Here is a 16,487-nt window from a genome sequence, read left to right on the forward strand (position 1 = left end):
TAGAATTATGTTAGAGATCATCATATAACTACTACTACAGCTGGCTGATATGATTCTCTGCCATACCCTGCCATTACTATTACTTATAGTAGCTTACATATACTACAGTGTCCATAGTAGTTTCTGACATGAAGTATACCATGGTTTAGATTTTCTTTTCAGCCCAGCTCCTCTAAAGCCACTTAAAATCTCACTATGGCTTAGCATGGACTTAGTGCCTGCCCATGAGGAAAGTCTGTGCTATTGATGAACGATTTAGTAACATGGGGATTACATGAAATTAAGTCCATCTGCCAAGTTGTGTACATTCAAGTTTGAGGGTGCACAGACAGCCTATGTACACTTTATGAAAAAAAAGACCTGTTGAGTACATGCAGTGTAGCCATAAAGCCAACAGGGGGAGCACAAGCACAAACCAGCTCAAGGGGGTAAAACTATAAATAAATAAATATAGCCTGGAGTTCCCGGATGTACAGTACAGCTGCACCTCCCCCCTTTCTCCTCTTCTCTCCTCCCCTCCGCCACCGCCTGCTTGTCAAACCGAGCCTCCTCCTCCTCCGCTTTGCTGTCCCCTCCCAGCGGGTCTCCCTCCCTTTGCCAATGCAGTGAAAGCCTTGGTAAAGGAGAGAGAGAGAGAGAGAGTGTGTCAGTGAGTGAGTGAGTTAGAGACACAGAGAAGAGAGCCTTGAAGCTGGGTGTAAAGCCAGGACAAGTCCTCTGAGAGCACCTTAACAAGTGTCTTTCGTTGTATTTCTCGCCTCAGCTCGGCGGCCTACAGACTACCCCCACCCCCCCACCACCACCCCCCTCCTGTTGCACCTCCTTTCCGTTCACATCGCCTGGATTTCATCATCCGACCTGCAAGATGGTAAGCAGCCCCTTTTTTTTTTACCCTTCGACCAACTTGTAAACACAGTAGTGGGCAGGCCTGGGCTTTAATGTGTCGAATAATGTGGCGTTTGACAGGTTGTTTGTCGCGGTGAGCTCTTTGCTTTGGACTTTACTGTCGACAACACAGAAAGCTGCTGAGGAGGAAACGCTTTTTCGCACCCACTTTTGCCTCCTTGTCGCTCTTTCTCTCTATGTGTGCAATACCCCGGGGCTGACAAGTAGCCTGGAGCCTATGGCCCAGATATTTCTTATCCCTTCTTGGGATACACTCTTTATTAGCATCGGGGCCTGGTGCAAATTAGTTTTCCTGACAAAAATACACGCTTATTAGGCCCAGGTCGGCAACTGAGTGTGGCACAGTTTACACACACACACCACAGGAAAATGTATCGTACGCTCTTAAGTTTGTACTCAAATTCGCTCCCGTACTAAAAAGAAAAAGAAAAGAAAAGAAACCCCATGAAGAAATGTATGTCAGTGTGTATTCAAGGTTTCAAGGTAGCATGGCGCTGTGTTGATACTTGCAACATTGTTTTATGTTGTGAACACATGAGCTTTGATGAAAAGGCCGTGTGGCTACATTTGTATCCATTTACAGCACTTCTATAGGAAGCTGCCACAGCATTGCCTTACTGGTCAGTGTACCATTAATACAGTGTTTGTTATATACAGTATGTGTGTAAAATGTATAAAGAAGTGCATGTGAGTTGCCTAGTAACCATTACAGCCATCAATGTAGTGACCAATAGGAGTAGACTGGGCAGTAGTAAGCAATGACAGGGGTGTAGCCAGAAATTGTAGGATCTATACACAGGATTTGGGCCCCTATACCCCTCACAAACTTGCCACCCCGCCAGGGATTTTGGACCCTGTGAGAAGATATCAAATTGGTCTCTACCCACCACCGCACACACAGGTCACACCAACCATGTGCAATTGCTGTAACCACACGTACCTGTGAAGGCTTGCAACTCTCTTGTAGTCCAAAACTAACCTTACAATATTTACTGACAGTGAGCTGTGAAAATATAACACAGTGTAGACATGCATGCAACATTCTGCACACAGATAGCATACTATTAGTTTGATGCTTTAGTTTAATTGTAAATGAAATATTCTGTTAATATTAGAATCATCCTAACTTGTCACCACCTTACAGCGCTGCCTGCAATTGATGTACCAATAGAATGAAAGTGACAGTAGCAGCCATTTGTTCACCAGCAATCCCAGGTGTAGAATATGTCCAGGAAGTTAAGTTATTTATAGTCTGGACAGGAAGAATGATATATTTTTTTATTGCTTGTTCAGATTTTTATATATTGGTTAGTCAGGACAGGCTTTTATTGATTGCTCAGACCTGTTATTTGCTAGTTTATTTGAATATCAGTCAATATTGAAATGAATCAATGATCTGTAAGTGTTCAAACTAGAGTTAGATTAATATACCACCACTACTTATATTGGCTTGTTGTAGATATATCAGTTGTATACTGTGTGGTGGCTGATAATTCACAAGAAATGACAGAGATGTTTGAGCCAAAATGAAGGGATCTTAATTGGATTTTTTAACCTTGCAAAAATCAATATTTGTATTGACTTCCAATATCCATTATTGGTTGGGCTGTGAGCACAGATGTCAACAAAAGTCAGTCTTTTGTCGAGTAAATCCCATAAAAGATCCTGTATTTACGTCATTCACATTGATATGATACCAATAAATACGTTGAATTTTTAACATTAAGATTGATGCCAGCTCACAGAGGCTGAGTTTATGAAGAAACCGTTCCATGAAGCAGGTTTTCTGGGTTGTCTGAATAACTTTGCTAAATACAACCACACCTCAAATCTTGGACATTAACTGCTGTAAAAAGATAAGTTGTGCCAAACCAGTTAAAGTGGTAAGCCAGCTTCTTGGCACAAGCCTCTGGATCGCTAATTGCTGCATCAACGTCAGGAGCTCATGCTTTTTAATTCAAGGTTACTGTCCCTGAGGTTATTTTCTGCATGTTACCAGGTGCATAACAAATACATCTGTAAATACAAAAGGACACAGAATCCACACACAGAGGCCAAGAATTAAGAGCAGTGCAGTAACAGTGGCTTCTTAACTTTCCTGTAATAAACACATTAACCAGAGGCTGTTAAGCTAAAACGACGCCCTCGCCCTTTTTATATTTGCCTTGCAGCAGTCTCAACCTTCTGCCAAAGGGTGGAAACTCAGGGCATGCACGTCCTACGGACAGTGTGCCAACGTATGACCCGTCAAAATATATTCTTCTCATCTGCAGGGGGAGGATGGGGGCAGGGACACACATTTGCTTAAGCATGTAGTGGAATGATCTGATGCTAAGGGGACCATATGCTGCCTAGAAATCAAGCGCCACCCACATAAGGATGGAGCCGTAGCTAATGTAAAAGAGATAAAAGCCACAGCGAACCACCAGCAGAAGTGATGATCAACACTACGTGATCCACACTGCACTTCCAACCAGCCCACTCAATCTGGATTTATTCTCCTCGCTGGCTGTTACATCGCTGCAGTCCTCGGCTTATACTGGGAACCAGCAGCCACCAGCGACAGGCCGAACTCTAGCCAGTTTTGTCAGAACACAACATCTGTTTGTCTTGTATGTCAGCCTCTGTGACCAGTTAATAGAAGAGTTAACAGTAAGTAATGCAGAGGGGACTGTTAACTAGTGCTCAGATGTTGAAACGGTCAAAAAGGATGTATACGTGCAACATGACAAATATTTTCTAGTCACTGACACCCTGATGTATTATGAACACCTATAACATGATGCAGCCTGAGAGGGTTGACAGGGTTTGGCAGGATGTAAGGCTGGGTGATATATCAATATGATACTGTTATCATGATATGAGATTAGATATTGACTTTGATTTTGGATATTGCAATATGTAATCAGGTGTAAGTGTTGTCTTCCTGGTTTAAAGGCTGCATCACAGGAAGATCAAGATATTTGGTTAAAAAATATTGTGATTGATTTTACTCAGCCCCAGCAGGAGGATAAATATATCACCTGTTGGTAATTTGCTGACTCTGTGTCTGATTGATGTTTTTTGGCTGATTTTAATCACCAAAATACGTCTCGCCCTCTCTCTCTCTTTCTGCCTCAACAGCATTCAATACCACAAATGTGCTTCATTTAATTAACCTCTCTCTAAAAGCACATTTTGCACACTGAGTAAAAGCATTGGAAACCTAAGACTTAATTCACAGTGTCTCACACAACATTAAACAGCTCACCTACAGAAATCCATAGTATTAGACTATGAAGCATTGATGCCTACCAATTTCCACCAAATATTCCCCAATTTCCAGAGAATAAAAGTAACACGATTTTGACTTAAGAATACCACGATAATCAGTTGAAAAAAGTTGCTTGGCTGAGGCACGCAGTGGTTTGCAAAAAGTAATTTTAACATCATTGTGTCCCTAATTTGACAGCTTGAAAAAGGTGTATAAAGTTATTCTGTCTATTAAAGTTCATTATTATTATTATCATCTGACTCTGTAGCTCCTATTGAATTAGGAGCAAGTTTCAGTTCATTGTTTTTGTTTCAACTGTTTTTGTTGACTTTCTGCAATCTTATAAAGCCGTTTTCAGTAGCGAAAACAGGCAGCTGTTTTCAGACAAAATCTCTACAATATCACCACATATTATCTGAGAGAGACTAGCATATACAAGCATATACAGCTATGCAGTGGAGCATTTAGCAGCTAAATAACCATATATTGGTAGCAAGAAACGTGACTTTAAATTAATTATAAGGTTACTCTTGTTTACTAACAAGTTCATAGCGATCATACCTTCTTTTCTCCGCCTCAAATGGCCAAAATATCAGTCATTGCAGGTTTAGTGCATAAGAAGATTTTGGCATTGTTAGTTAACACAGCATTATAAGGCCCTCAAAAGCCTTTGTAGGTAAGCCAAAGTCAGGGATAAAAATGTCTGAGAGGATTAGTCCTGCCAGAGTTCCCTCAGACAGCTGAGATTGTGGTAATTATTTTCATATTTGCACTTGACTCCTAAATCTGGTACAGATGCTTGACACAGAAACACACACACACACACACACACACACACACACACACACACACACACACACACACACACACACACACACACACACACACACACACACACACACACACACACACACACACACAGAATTACAACAGAACAAAAAGATAATGTCAAAAGGTGAATGATGATGCTGTGGGGAATGACAGAAGAGTAACTGAATGTCTGTGAAAAGAGAGAAACAACTGTAAACTTGCAGTAGTTCAGTTTAATTCTTGCATGTATTCTCCATAGCTTCTCCTCTGTGTCATAGAGTAATAGGCTCTTAGTGATATTGCACAGTCAGCTGGTTGTAGGCTCAGCCTTTGCCTGCCGTACAAAGTCGGGCTGAAGAATGGAGGGGTGACCTACAGTCCTGTGAAATACGTTTAATCTTTTCTGCTTTAATTTTTCTGAATTCATCAGTCATGAGAGAGTGTTGAATCATGTGGTGGATGAATAAACATAATAACAATTTGCTACGGACAAAGCAGTTGAAAACATTGCTTTTCTATATCTAAATAATTTTTGAACATATGTTTTGACTCTGAATGGCTTTTTACTCTTTAAGTAATGATGGTAATTGGAGTCAACTCTATTAAAACTGTGTGGGTGTAGGTGTGGGTGGAGGAGCTGAGCCCCACCCTAAGTGAAACTTCATCACAGAAGCAGTGTGATCATAAATGACACCAAAACTTGGTAGAGACTCTCAGCATAGTTCTCTTCTGTTCATTTGACTTAGACGCTGCTGCACCTAAGTGTTACAATGGTGGGAAAAAGGCCAGAGTTTTATAAATTGCATCAACATTTGGCAAATTCCACAATATTTCATATTTTACAGTCGATTCAGTTTTTATTATCAAGTTCCACAATTCAGTCTGTTTTCTGCAAAGAAGAAATCATAGGGCCCTAGGGTGGTCTCTATTTAAAGACCAATCTGAAAGCAAAGCGCAGCTCTGCTCTCCGCTGTTACTCTAGAGGATTCCGTTTTTTTATCAGAAAGCTCGGCTATATGGCAAGCTTGACACATTTGTGTGGAGGTGGGCTGTCTTATAAGTAAAACTACTATGTGTGTGGACAAGTAACTCAAACATGGCAAGCAAGAGATACAATTAATTGATTCTCTTTGTACATACACATACCTCAGAATCCTTAACTTCTCAATGGCCTTGTAGTAATTTTTGCCTCTCAAGAGTTTTCAGACCTCTGAAGATATCTTCACATGTCTGATACAATCAAATATTCAAAGGTGTGTTCAATTCACAGTGCCATTAAAAAAAGAAAGCAGCAAACGCTAACATTAGATAAACTCTTCATTAATTTAGCAAAATAATAACGTAAACAGCTCCAGCTTCTATTATCTTTTGATAGAGGGGGCCTTTAATGTGCTTCTTATTCAAAGTTTTGGCAACAAGTGTTTAGAGAAGCATTGATTTACAATTAGTTGTGTTTTGTTCAGCAGATGTTGTATTGCACCCTCAGTTACATTAATCATCAAGTATGATATACATAGAGATTAGAGATGCATGCTATCACACTATGTTGAAACAAACAAGTGCAATACTATGCATCAACGCATAGTTCAAGGAGAACAGGGTTTCAGATATCGTGCAAGATTAACACATATACTGTAAACACCCAGATGTGATGCAGAAGTTTGTCTTCATGATGAATCTAGGACTGGGCTCGGTCCTGATCTGTCTGCCAGTCCATCTATCCATCGTGGTGTTATGCTCAATATCTCAGGCTCCACTGATGAGACTCAGGGAACAATGCATGCTACTGCTCCATTCTTGTATTTTCAACATTATGCTGCTTGGCCCAGTGCGGGCACTGCGGTTAACTTTTAGGATTTATGCAAGTCATTCCTCTATTCCAGCTTGTTCTGAGCCAAAAGAGCCAAACACAGTGTATCAAATATCGACATCCTTTGCAATATTTTTAGTTCAGTTTTTGACATTTTAATCATTGTACTTAATACCGACATTGAAAAAATGAGCATAAATCTTAATTTATCTGAGAGAGTGAACTGTGTAGTTGTGCAGTATTTTATAAGTAAGCTCTGCAGGCTTTTTATCAGAATGTTGCAATGTTCAATCCCTACACTTGGACAGGAAAGTGAATGAGTCGTGCTTTCCCCCCCGTTTCATACCACCGCTGTGCCCTTGACTAAGGCGCAAAACTCCCCTAAACTGCAGATAAGGCAGCCTCCAGCTGTACAAGTGTGTAACTATATGAGAGAGGTGGACAGTGTTGTTGAACAAGAGCATTCGTGTTCAGCAAACCTACCCCAGATAAGCAAAGACCATATGAGAAATCTCAGGTTTTTACAGCCTGTTTTGCAATAAAAGAGTTAAGGGTGGTACCTCAATCATATCAGTAATGAATGACTTCACTTGATATGTAAATGGGTTGGCTGTGACTTAAAGACATATGAAACAGAATTATTTTATCTACACAGTCGTGAAAACATAAGCTATTCTAAAAAAAAGCTGTTTTTCATGGACAGATTTAGTGTATTTTATGTACAGTATATGGAAAGAGGTGAAGATCTAAATGTTTTGCTTTAATATAGCCATTAAGTAAAGATGAAAAATACTAACCACATGTTAATTTGTTGGAGTTTGATTTGGCTTATTGTAATGTGAGATCAGAGTACCTTTTTTATGTCCTGCCAAAGATGCATCAGTGAGGTCCTTCAGCCTCATACACTGTGCTCCCCAGTCTTTCATGTTGTGACTGGGTTCTGCAGGTCTATAATTAGCCGGGTTTTTGGGTCGGTCGTAGTGTAGCTGCTGAACCAGCGACGATGCCAGACTCTTCATTATGCAAAACGTGTTTTGTGTGCTAAGGCCTAATTGATTCTGAATGAAGCATGCATTATTGATGAGCCAACACAAGTCTCTCTCTCTCTTTCTCTTTCTGCTTATATTTCTCTCTGTATGCAAAATGTTTCTTTCACTCTGTGCATCTCTTTCTCTTTCTGTAGTATTTTATAATCATCCCATCTGATATTCCTTATTAGCATCTAAAAAGGCAGCTCAATAGGATCTGCATGAAGTGTTTTTTTTTTTTTAAGGAGACATAACCAGCGTTACTCCTGACCCCTTATTAGCCAAACCAGTGACCTAAGGCAGGCTTTAGGTTAGTGAACCTGTAATCCTCAACACCAAATCTGCTTTGCTGTAAGTCTCTTTACCTCCAGAGACCTGACAGCTTGCACTTAACTGACAGTGGATGTCAGGCATGCAGTTGAGAGTATACCCAACACTCATTTTATTCACCTCTCAACTCTGCAGTAACATTGTCAAGTCTTATAATAGGTGCAAAGCTTTGGGGACATTGACATGTTTTGCCACTCGGGCAGCTATGTAATTGATTATTCGCTTTTTGATAGATATTTTACATTGTAGTTGCCACACTGCAGTAATGAAACATCATAACTACTGGCTGTGAAAAGTTTGTTGTGGTGTTCAGTATTTGTCTGTTTAACTGGGTTCTAACTGGTTCACTGTCACATTCAGTCTTTGGAGAGCAGCACCAAGACTTAAGGTCTAACTGAAGGTTATGTCTTTTAGAGTTCATCAGCTTTGACACGTGTGAATGTAAACTAATTTTCCCATTTTGTCTTCTGATTATGGCAACTATTTTATTGTTTCTTTTATCCAGTTATTCCTTTTCATGAGGCGCAGTCTGGATTTATGTAGAGCTGAAACAATTAGTCAATCAACAGGAAATTAATCACCATGTTTTTAGTTTAAAAAAAAAGAACAATATGATAAAATCATCTGGTTTAAGCTTCTTAAATGTGAGCAGTTTTTGGTTTCTTTAGTTTTCTGTGGCAGTAAACTGAGTATCTTTGGGTTGGGCTTTGTTTAATGGTAATTAACATGTTTCACCATATTCTGATATAAATAGACCAAGCAAGTAATTAATTAATGAAGAATAGAATGAACGGAGTAATCCATCATGAAAAGAATCATTAGTAACAGGTCTAGCTTAATGTTTTAACTTCATGAACATACTTCATTTTCAAAAAGTGTGAACCTAAAGGCCACAACACAATTCTTCTTCTTCAGTCCTGAGCCAAGAGAAACCAAATGAAGGTGTGAACAACACACATATCAGGGTGAGGGTGCACTGAGAGCCTGTCCTTGAACTAGAGGACACTGGTTCAAGGTATTAAATCCAACATTTTGCTGAAGTTTCCTTTATCAAGTCATTGTATCTGTACAGCTCTGGCAGTGGTGCTCTGTGTAGGAGAGCAAACAATAGGACTTTTCCCTACAGGGATCAATAAAGTATCACATTGTCACTATTACCCACTGAGCCACACAGGCAATGGGACACCCAACCCCAGTAATGGTGGAGTCATGCGCTACGCATTGAGCTACACGGGAATTCAATCCCTTAAACTGGCAGTGCTCAGCCACTCTCAACTTGTTGTTCTGTAGAGGAAAACCATGTCGTCAACCTCTGTCAGGAGAGCGGAGACGGCCGCTCGTGCTGTGATCACAGTGTCAAATGCTAAGTCGCTCTCCTGGCTGATCCTGTGTCACCTCTCTCTTCTCAATGTTCTTAAAATACCCAACTCTTCAGAGATAAGTCTGCTGTTGTACAGCAACACAGCGATAAGCCAGTAGATGACATAACTGCCTATTGCTTCTTCTAGCCAGTGTGTGTAGTCTATTTGTGTTTCACTGTGAGAAAAAGACAACTCTAGTGCTACTTATCTGTCATAATGTGTTACTAATATCCTTTGGGTGCAGTCACTGCCGTTTCCCTCAGTCTAAACCACAGTGAGAACGTTTTTTTGTTGCATTCAAATTGGCAAGCAATTAAGTAAACTAGTCAGCGTCAGTGACATTTTTACAAGATTGTTTTAACACCATATTTGTGAAATATTGTAATATTAGACACATTTCAGTAGAGGTGCAACTAACGATGATTTTCATCATCAATTAATGTGTTGTTGGTATTTTCTTGATTACTCGTTACAACATGTATGAAAAATACCCATTACTGTTCCCCAAAGTTTAGGGTGATGCCCTCTCATGTCTCTAGAAGACTAAATAAACCAGAAAAATTCATATTTAAGAAGCTGGAATCAGATAATTTGGAAATTTTTAAAGAAAACTTTCTTTTAATGACTAATCGCTGCAGCTCTGCATTTCAGTTTGCAGTGTGACCTAAGTTCTGCTTTCATTTGTAACCACAAAATCAAACATTTTAGGGTTTGCTGCACCTTGTTTACATTACATTTTCATGACTTGCCTTTTTCTTTTAAGCATTCTTGCGTGTAGCATCTAGTACAACATCAGTTCAGATGCCATGTTTTCTTGCTAAACTAAACTAGATTCCAGGGTTTGAATACACAACTCAAAGCATTCTAGGTTTGGATGCAGCCACAGCTCACACTTTTGTGGTAGTGGATGTCCATCCACTACCACAAAAGTACTGCTGTGTTTTCTTTAAAGACCTTGTATGTATAATTCTTGTCTTTGGCATCTTCTAGTGTTGTATCAATTATGACGCTGCAGCAGACATCATTCCTTGCAAAAATGCTACATATAGGGACTTAAAATGAAACTTTCCTAACCATCAGCTGCAGTCAGTAGCTGTTATCCTGGGGGCTGTATAGTTCAATTATAGATTTCACTTCTGGATGTTTAAATTAAGCTACCAGTTAGTGTGTCCATTTTTGCAAAGCACAGTCTCAGCATGGCATTCTCCAGTGAAGTTGCGGGACAATAATTGTGGTCAATTGCTTGCTGGCCTGGAGGGTTTGTCTCGTTCAGCTGTAGGATCTCCCCCATCTCTCTGCAACAGGGAGTCCTCACTGCCTCCCATGTGAGCGCTCAGCCTTACTCTGCCAGCAATCAGACTGAGGCTCGGTGGACACTGCAGTGTTGGATGGGATGGGATGCGGATGTGACTGCTGGACATGAGCCAATACCCCACACACACACACACACCATACAGTGTCTCTGGATAGCATGGTTCATTTAAAGAGCCTTTGCACTACCCTGAAAGATTTGATGCCATGCATGATGCGTGTCAAGAAAGAGGCTAAGCATGTAAATAGGAAACAGCCTTAAGAGTATTTAGGGAAACATTATATTAAAATGTTCACAGCAACGTGTGTTTAAAATTGAGGAAACTGCACATTGCTTGCTTGGGTGAACATACGTTTTAACCTCAATCTCAGTACATGTTGGTGTAGCAGCTGATAATAAAATATTTTTAAAAGCTTTATTTAAAAGAGCGTGCCTTCCTCTTTTGAGAGACTGTATTAGAACTGAGTAAAATACAACTGCAGGATTTACCTTAATTAAAAAAGTACATGGAAAATAAGTTAGAATGTGCTAAATGAACACTATGTCCATTCAAGCATTGCCTCAGTAAGCAAGAACTCTCATATTTTAGTTTTACTCATGTTAATCATAAAATGTCATATCCTCAAAAGTTTTATTATTGCAGTTATGACATTTGAAGCATCGTTTAGATTGCTTTCTAAAATATCCAGTGTAAAAATGGGTTCCATACGTCAGCACTAACAATTGTAAGCGCATGACGGAGTGAAATGCTTATCTCTCTGTCCACAACTAAACCATATACCATACAACAGATAAGTCCTGACATGTGAGGTGAATTGTTACAGGACACATTTGCATGCAGACTATCTGTGGAATTCACCTCCACATTTGTAGACAATGAAGATGTTTAGCTTTAAAATGTAGGGAAGCCTGGTGTTTGTGCATGAATGCTTTTGTAAAAAAAAAAAAAAAAAAAAGGTTGTCATGACTAAGTGTTTTATTTCGGAAATGCCAACACTGCAATGTCCTTGCACAAACTGGCCACACCAGTGAGCTGAATATAATCAGAAGACCATGACTTCATGCAGGAACGCACAATATTCAACATTAATACACAAAGTACTTGGCTGATGTTACAATCCATCACTTGTATTGAACAGTGTGGACTCTAGAGCCCATACTCTGGTCATTAAAAAAGTTAGAAAAACAAATCCATGTGTTCCTGCGGTTCTTCTTTTACTGGTCAATAGTCCATTTCTATAAACATTATCACATATTTAAATGCTCTAGTACAGAACACAGCTGCATGATCTATTGTCTGTGTTACTCCTGTTGCTGAGAAAACGTGTGGTATGAAAATGAATCCAGTGCTCACCACAGATCACCAGAGCCTATTGTTTGTTGCCTTTCCTAATAGGTGCCATTGTTTGTTTGACCAACAAGGAAACAACCACATGCTCTGTAGAAAATGGTATAAACGTTCTTATATGTCACTGTAGTCTTCTTGTTTGTTGGTGTTCTTATTGACAAAACTAATGTACCATTTTCTGATTTTAATTAGCAAGAAGGTGTCAGGAGTGATGTCATATTTACCATCTCAGAAGTGTTGTTAGCACAGAAATATTTCCAGCAAGACGCAGCTCTAATAGTTTGTTTTTACTCACCGCCAGCTATTTCTAAACTTGTAATAAACAGATAACATAACATGTCTTCGCTAGACTTCTGTCTCCAGTAATAGCAGTAACTGACAGCTGTGTCTCTTTTCTCTCTTCAGGGAAATGAAGCCAGTTACCCCCTGGAGATGTGCTCACATTGTAAGTATTTTGAATGTTTGCTTGTAGCAGTTGCTCAAGGCTTGTTTTTATTGATTTTTAAAAAATTATTATTTTTAAAATCTGGTGTAGTTAATCATTTGCAGGGTTTTTCCCCCGAAAATTGTTTAGCAGTGGTGGTAAGCGATCTAGATCCTGGTGCATTTTGTCTTGTGATCAATTTGGTGAGAAGATGACGGCCTGAACAATAGACAACATAAATATTCATGTTTTATATCCTAAATTTTATTTTTATGATGTTGCAAATCATTTAATGAGACTGCTTTTGTACAATTAAGGGGATTTTATTCATTTTTATTTTCTCAAATGAATCTCCAGACATTTTATTCATAACGGCCACCCCTGTTACTAGAGAGTGCCATGTTCAGTTTTACTGTGTTGATCACAATATTTTTATATGTGATTGATATGTTTCTGATATCAATAAGATGTCATTTTAAAATCAATCTCTGATTGTATTCGTGGTCGTGTTTACAAGATGTCTGCCCAGTAGACATCTTTTGAGCTCCTGAGCACTCTGGAGGAGGAGGAGGAGGAGGAGGAGGAGGAGAGCTGAGGAAATGACTCACATTTCTTCTTTGTCTGCCTCCTTCACCTTCCCTACCTGACGATACATCAATACAATACCTTGACCCGGCGATGTATAAAAGTCCTCAGTGATACAGATTTTCTCACCGACTCGCTCTGGTGCACATGGCATGTTTTACACTTTGGAGGTTGTTAAGAACCAGGCGAAAATGGGTCCACTGTTGCATGTGTCTAATGAGCTCTGAGAATTCGACAGGTCCCTCTGTAGTGTAGGTGTACTGCAGGGACAATGCCGCTGTTCAGATTGACCTCCTCATGTCTCTGAATCAGAATTGCACGTGAATAATTATTTGGACGTCAGGACTGAAAAGTTAGTCTTTGAAGTTTTTGGTTCCACAGTTAAGAAGCTGTTGTTTGAGGCAGAAGTGCAGTAAAAAACTGTATGTAAAATGTCAAGGCTGATAATGATCTATAAAGTTCATTTAACAGTGCGGAAGCAAAACTTAGATTGTGTGGGAAGTTAAAACATTTACTTTTACTTTGATACTTCTTTTACTTTCATTCATATCACAGTCTGGATTTCTGCAATTCTGAGCATTTATTAGCAGAAGACGTTGTATAGATTATGCTCCATTTCACACTATAAACAGAGACCTGCTTTAATTGTCAGTATTAGATATTTACTGTAGCTTGGAGTGTCCTGACAACTACAAAGGAGTTTTTAAATGCTTAAACTCTTTTAAGCATAATGTATAATCTTAAAGGTATAATTTGTAACTCCGGCATTAAAATGTCAAAAAAATGACTAAACCTGTGGTGTATATATTTTGTTGAATTGTGTACATGGGGGGTTGGGGTTGTCTGCCCCAATGAGTAGATAATATCGATGGGGAAATTGTCTGTGGTGGGAGTGAGGAGTGTGTTATCTTTTCTGAGGTTTAGACGTTCCTGACGGCTGGAGGAGATGTTAGCATTACTTAAGCTTGTATATAAATTAGAAATGAACATAAAAATGATTAAAAAAAAACCTAGCACATTGGTGGGAGCCGCAAGGAAAGCTGCAGAAGCTGACTGCAGAACACCGTTTGTCTGAGAGCAACCGTACGCAACTTTACAACATCATCTCTTCTTATTGTTTCGATTGAGAGACACCTAGCAGCAGAAAATGACATATTGTGTGTTTAAGATTACCTTTGTGTTGTGTTGTAACACACATACACGCAAACAGATTCAAAATGACACATCTTGTTAGAGCGAGCAGAGCTGTGGACACCATGTGGCGTAGCCATACTTAGATTGTAATATTGTAACATCATAGGGAAACAGGACCTTGGCCTGCGAGGGCTTCCAGGCATTCCTCCCCCAGGATTATGCCACCATGGTGAGAGGGGAGGGGTTTGGATGATGCATGACCCTGAACTGAACCCTTTAGGGACTTCTGCTTTCAGTCTGGGATATTTACAGCTTCTCTCCATTTCTCACTTTCTGCCCCTCCCTGTTGACCACAGTCAGCTCATCAGTCTTTCTTTCACTCTTCTTTTTACTGTCTTCTTTCCTGCTTTCTTTTTCTTTGCATGTTGATTAAGCAACAAAAACAGAGATAGAAGTTAGAACTAGATAGGATTGTTTCATTAATGCAAAACTTTTAGTCACTACATCTTGAGACCAATTGAGCATTTCAGTATTTACCTGCAATTGTGACTATGTCCTTTCTAGAATATACTGGTTAACTTTCAATTTGGAAGCGTTTGCCTCTGTCAAACGTCCTCTCTTTGATTCTCTCTCTCTCTCTCTCTCTCTCTCTCTCTCTCTCTCTCTCTCTCTCTCTCTCTCTCTCTCTCTCTCTCTCTCTCTCTCTCTCTCTCTCTCTCTCTCTCTCTCTCTGTCTCTCACTCTCTCTTGCTCTATCTCTCTTTCGTTCTCTTTCTCGCTCTGTCTTTCTTTGGCTTTCTCGCTCTGTCTGGCTCCCTCCACCGACAGAGCAGCTGTTCAGCTCATCAAGTGCTTGGACAGGCAGGCATTGGCTGTGAAGAAATCAGCTCTGGCCTGCTGGTGCCATAGATTCACCTCAACCTTATCACCCTCAATGAGAACCTGCAAAGTCTAACACCCACTCCCCTGTACCTGCTGTCAGACAGCTGTTTGTTGATGTAGATAAGAGCAGTATAATGAGTTTGTCTCTTAAGAATTGCTCTGATAACATGGATTATGAAATAAGTGCATTGTTCTACACAGGAGGATGGCTTTTCTAAAGGCCTGCATCCTCCTGTCAATGCAGTGTCTCACTGCTGCTGACTTAGGCGAGCTTAGATCAGGCAAAATTTAATGGCGTACTTGTGGGAGCGTGCATAATTAGACACACAAACCACGCAGACACACAAACCACGCAGACACACTATACACTTCGCTAAAGTGCAAGCGCGCGCCCACTCTGTTCCACCACTCTCTTCACCACACACACACACAGAATCCTCTCAACACATGCTCTCACAGAGTAACGCATCAGAGAGCCTGAAACCATCACGGGCCTGTCTGCAGCCGCCCAAAATAAAAGGCGGGCAGCTTGCTGGAGTTCCTTGTTGCTAGGGGTTTCCCTGAGGGCGGGAGCCAGAGCTACTGTTGGTGGGGGCGATGGGGTGAGTTGGGGGTTTTCTGATGACGGCACGGCTATAAATATACACCATTGATGTGCTGCCCTGCTTCATCCTGTGTCTGGTCCATGCAGGCAAGCTGTACATTATCAGAGCAGCCAGAGCAATCAGCTTAATGCACAGTGCTACTCTGTAACACACACACACTCTGCAGTGTGGCCTAAAGAGATGACTGAGGGAGTTTGAGAGAGAGAGAGAGAGTGTGTGTGTGTGTGTGTGTGTGTGTGTGTGTGTGTGTGTGTGTGTGTGTGTGTGTGTGTGTGTGTGTGTGTGTGTGTGTGTGTGTGTGTGTGTGTGTGTGTGTGTGTGTGGAATATAAAAACATTAGCTTATTGAATTGCAAATAGTGGTTTTATGGAAAGTGTCATGTTTTCATATGTGTTAATAGCAAATTGAGATAGATTTAGTATTCCACTACCAAAAACTAGCAAGAGACACGATCTATGAAAAATGGTCATAACTGAACCAGCAGAGGCTGAGATTTCCCGACTTTTAGCCCACAGTGAGTCAAACTTCTACATTCCCCATAATCCAACTTGATACTTCTTCATTAAACCCTTTCTTTCTGGTGATTGCCAATCTCCGTCAGACTCTCATCTCTTAAATGTCCTCAGTAAAAATGTAGGGTCCGTGCCTAAGCTAATTTGCCCTCCTGAAATCATCCAAACAGCAGTATTTTCATGCTGA

General features: G+C 40.2%; 1 protein-coding gene across 1 annotated transcript in view; it reads left to right on the top strand.

The window, feature by feature from the left end:
- The first annotated feature begins 578 nt into the window (after nucleotides 1-578).
- The window catches only part of LOC133991703 (calcineurin subunit B type 1), a 28,541-nt gene continuing 12,632 nt past the window's right edge, over nucleotides 579-16,487 (top strand). The window contains exons 1-2 of the mRNA XM_062430209.1: nucleotides 579-868; nucleotides 12,564-12,603. Coding sequence (XP_062286193.1) covers nucleotides 866-868; nucleotides 12,564-12,603 — 43 coding nt within the window. The 5' untranslated portion in view covers nucleotides 579-865. The remainder of the gene's footprint in view (nucleotides 869-12,563; nucleotides 12,604-16,487) is intronic.

The sequence above is a fragment of the Scomber scombrus genome, chromosome 12, assembly GCF_963691925.1.
Source record: "Scomber scombrus chromosome 12, fScoSco1.1, whole genome shotgun sequence".
Taxonomy (NCBI): Eukaryota; Metazoa; Chordata; class Actinopteri; order Scombriformes; family Scombridae; genus Scomber; species Scomber scombrus.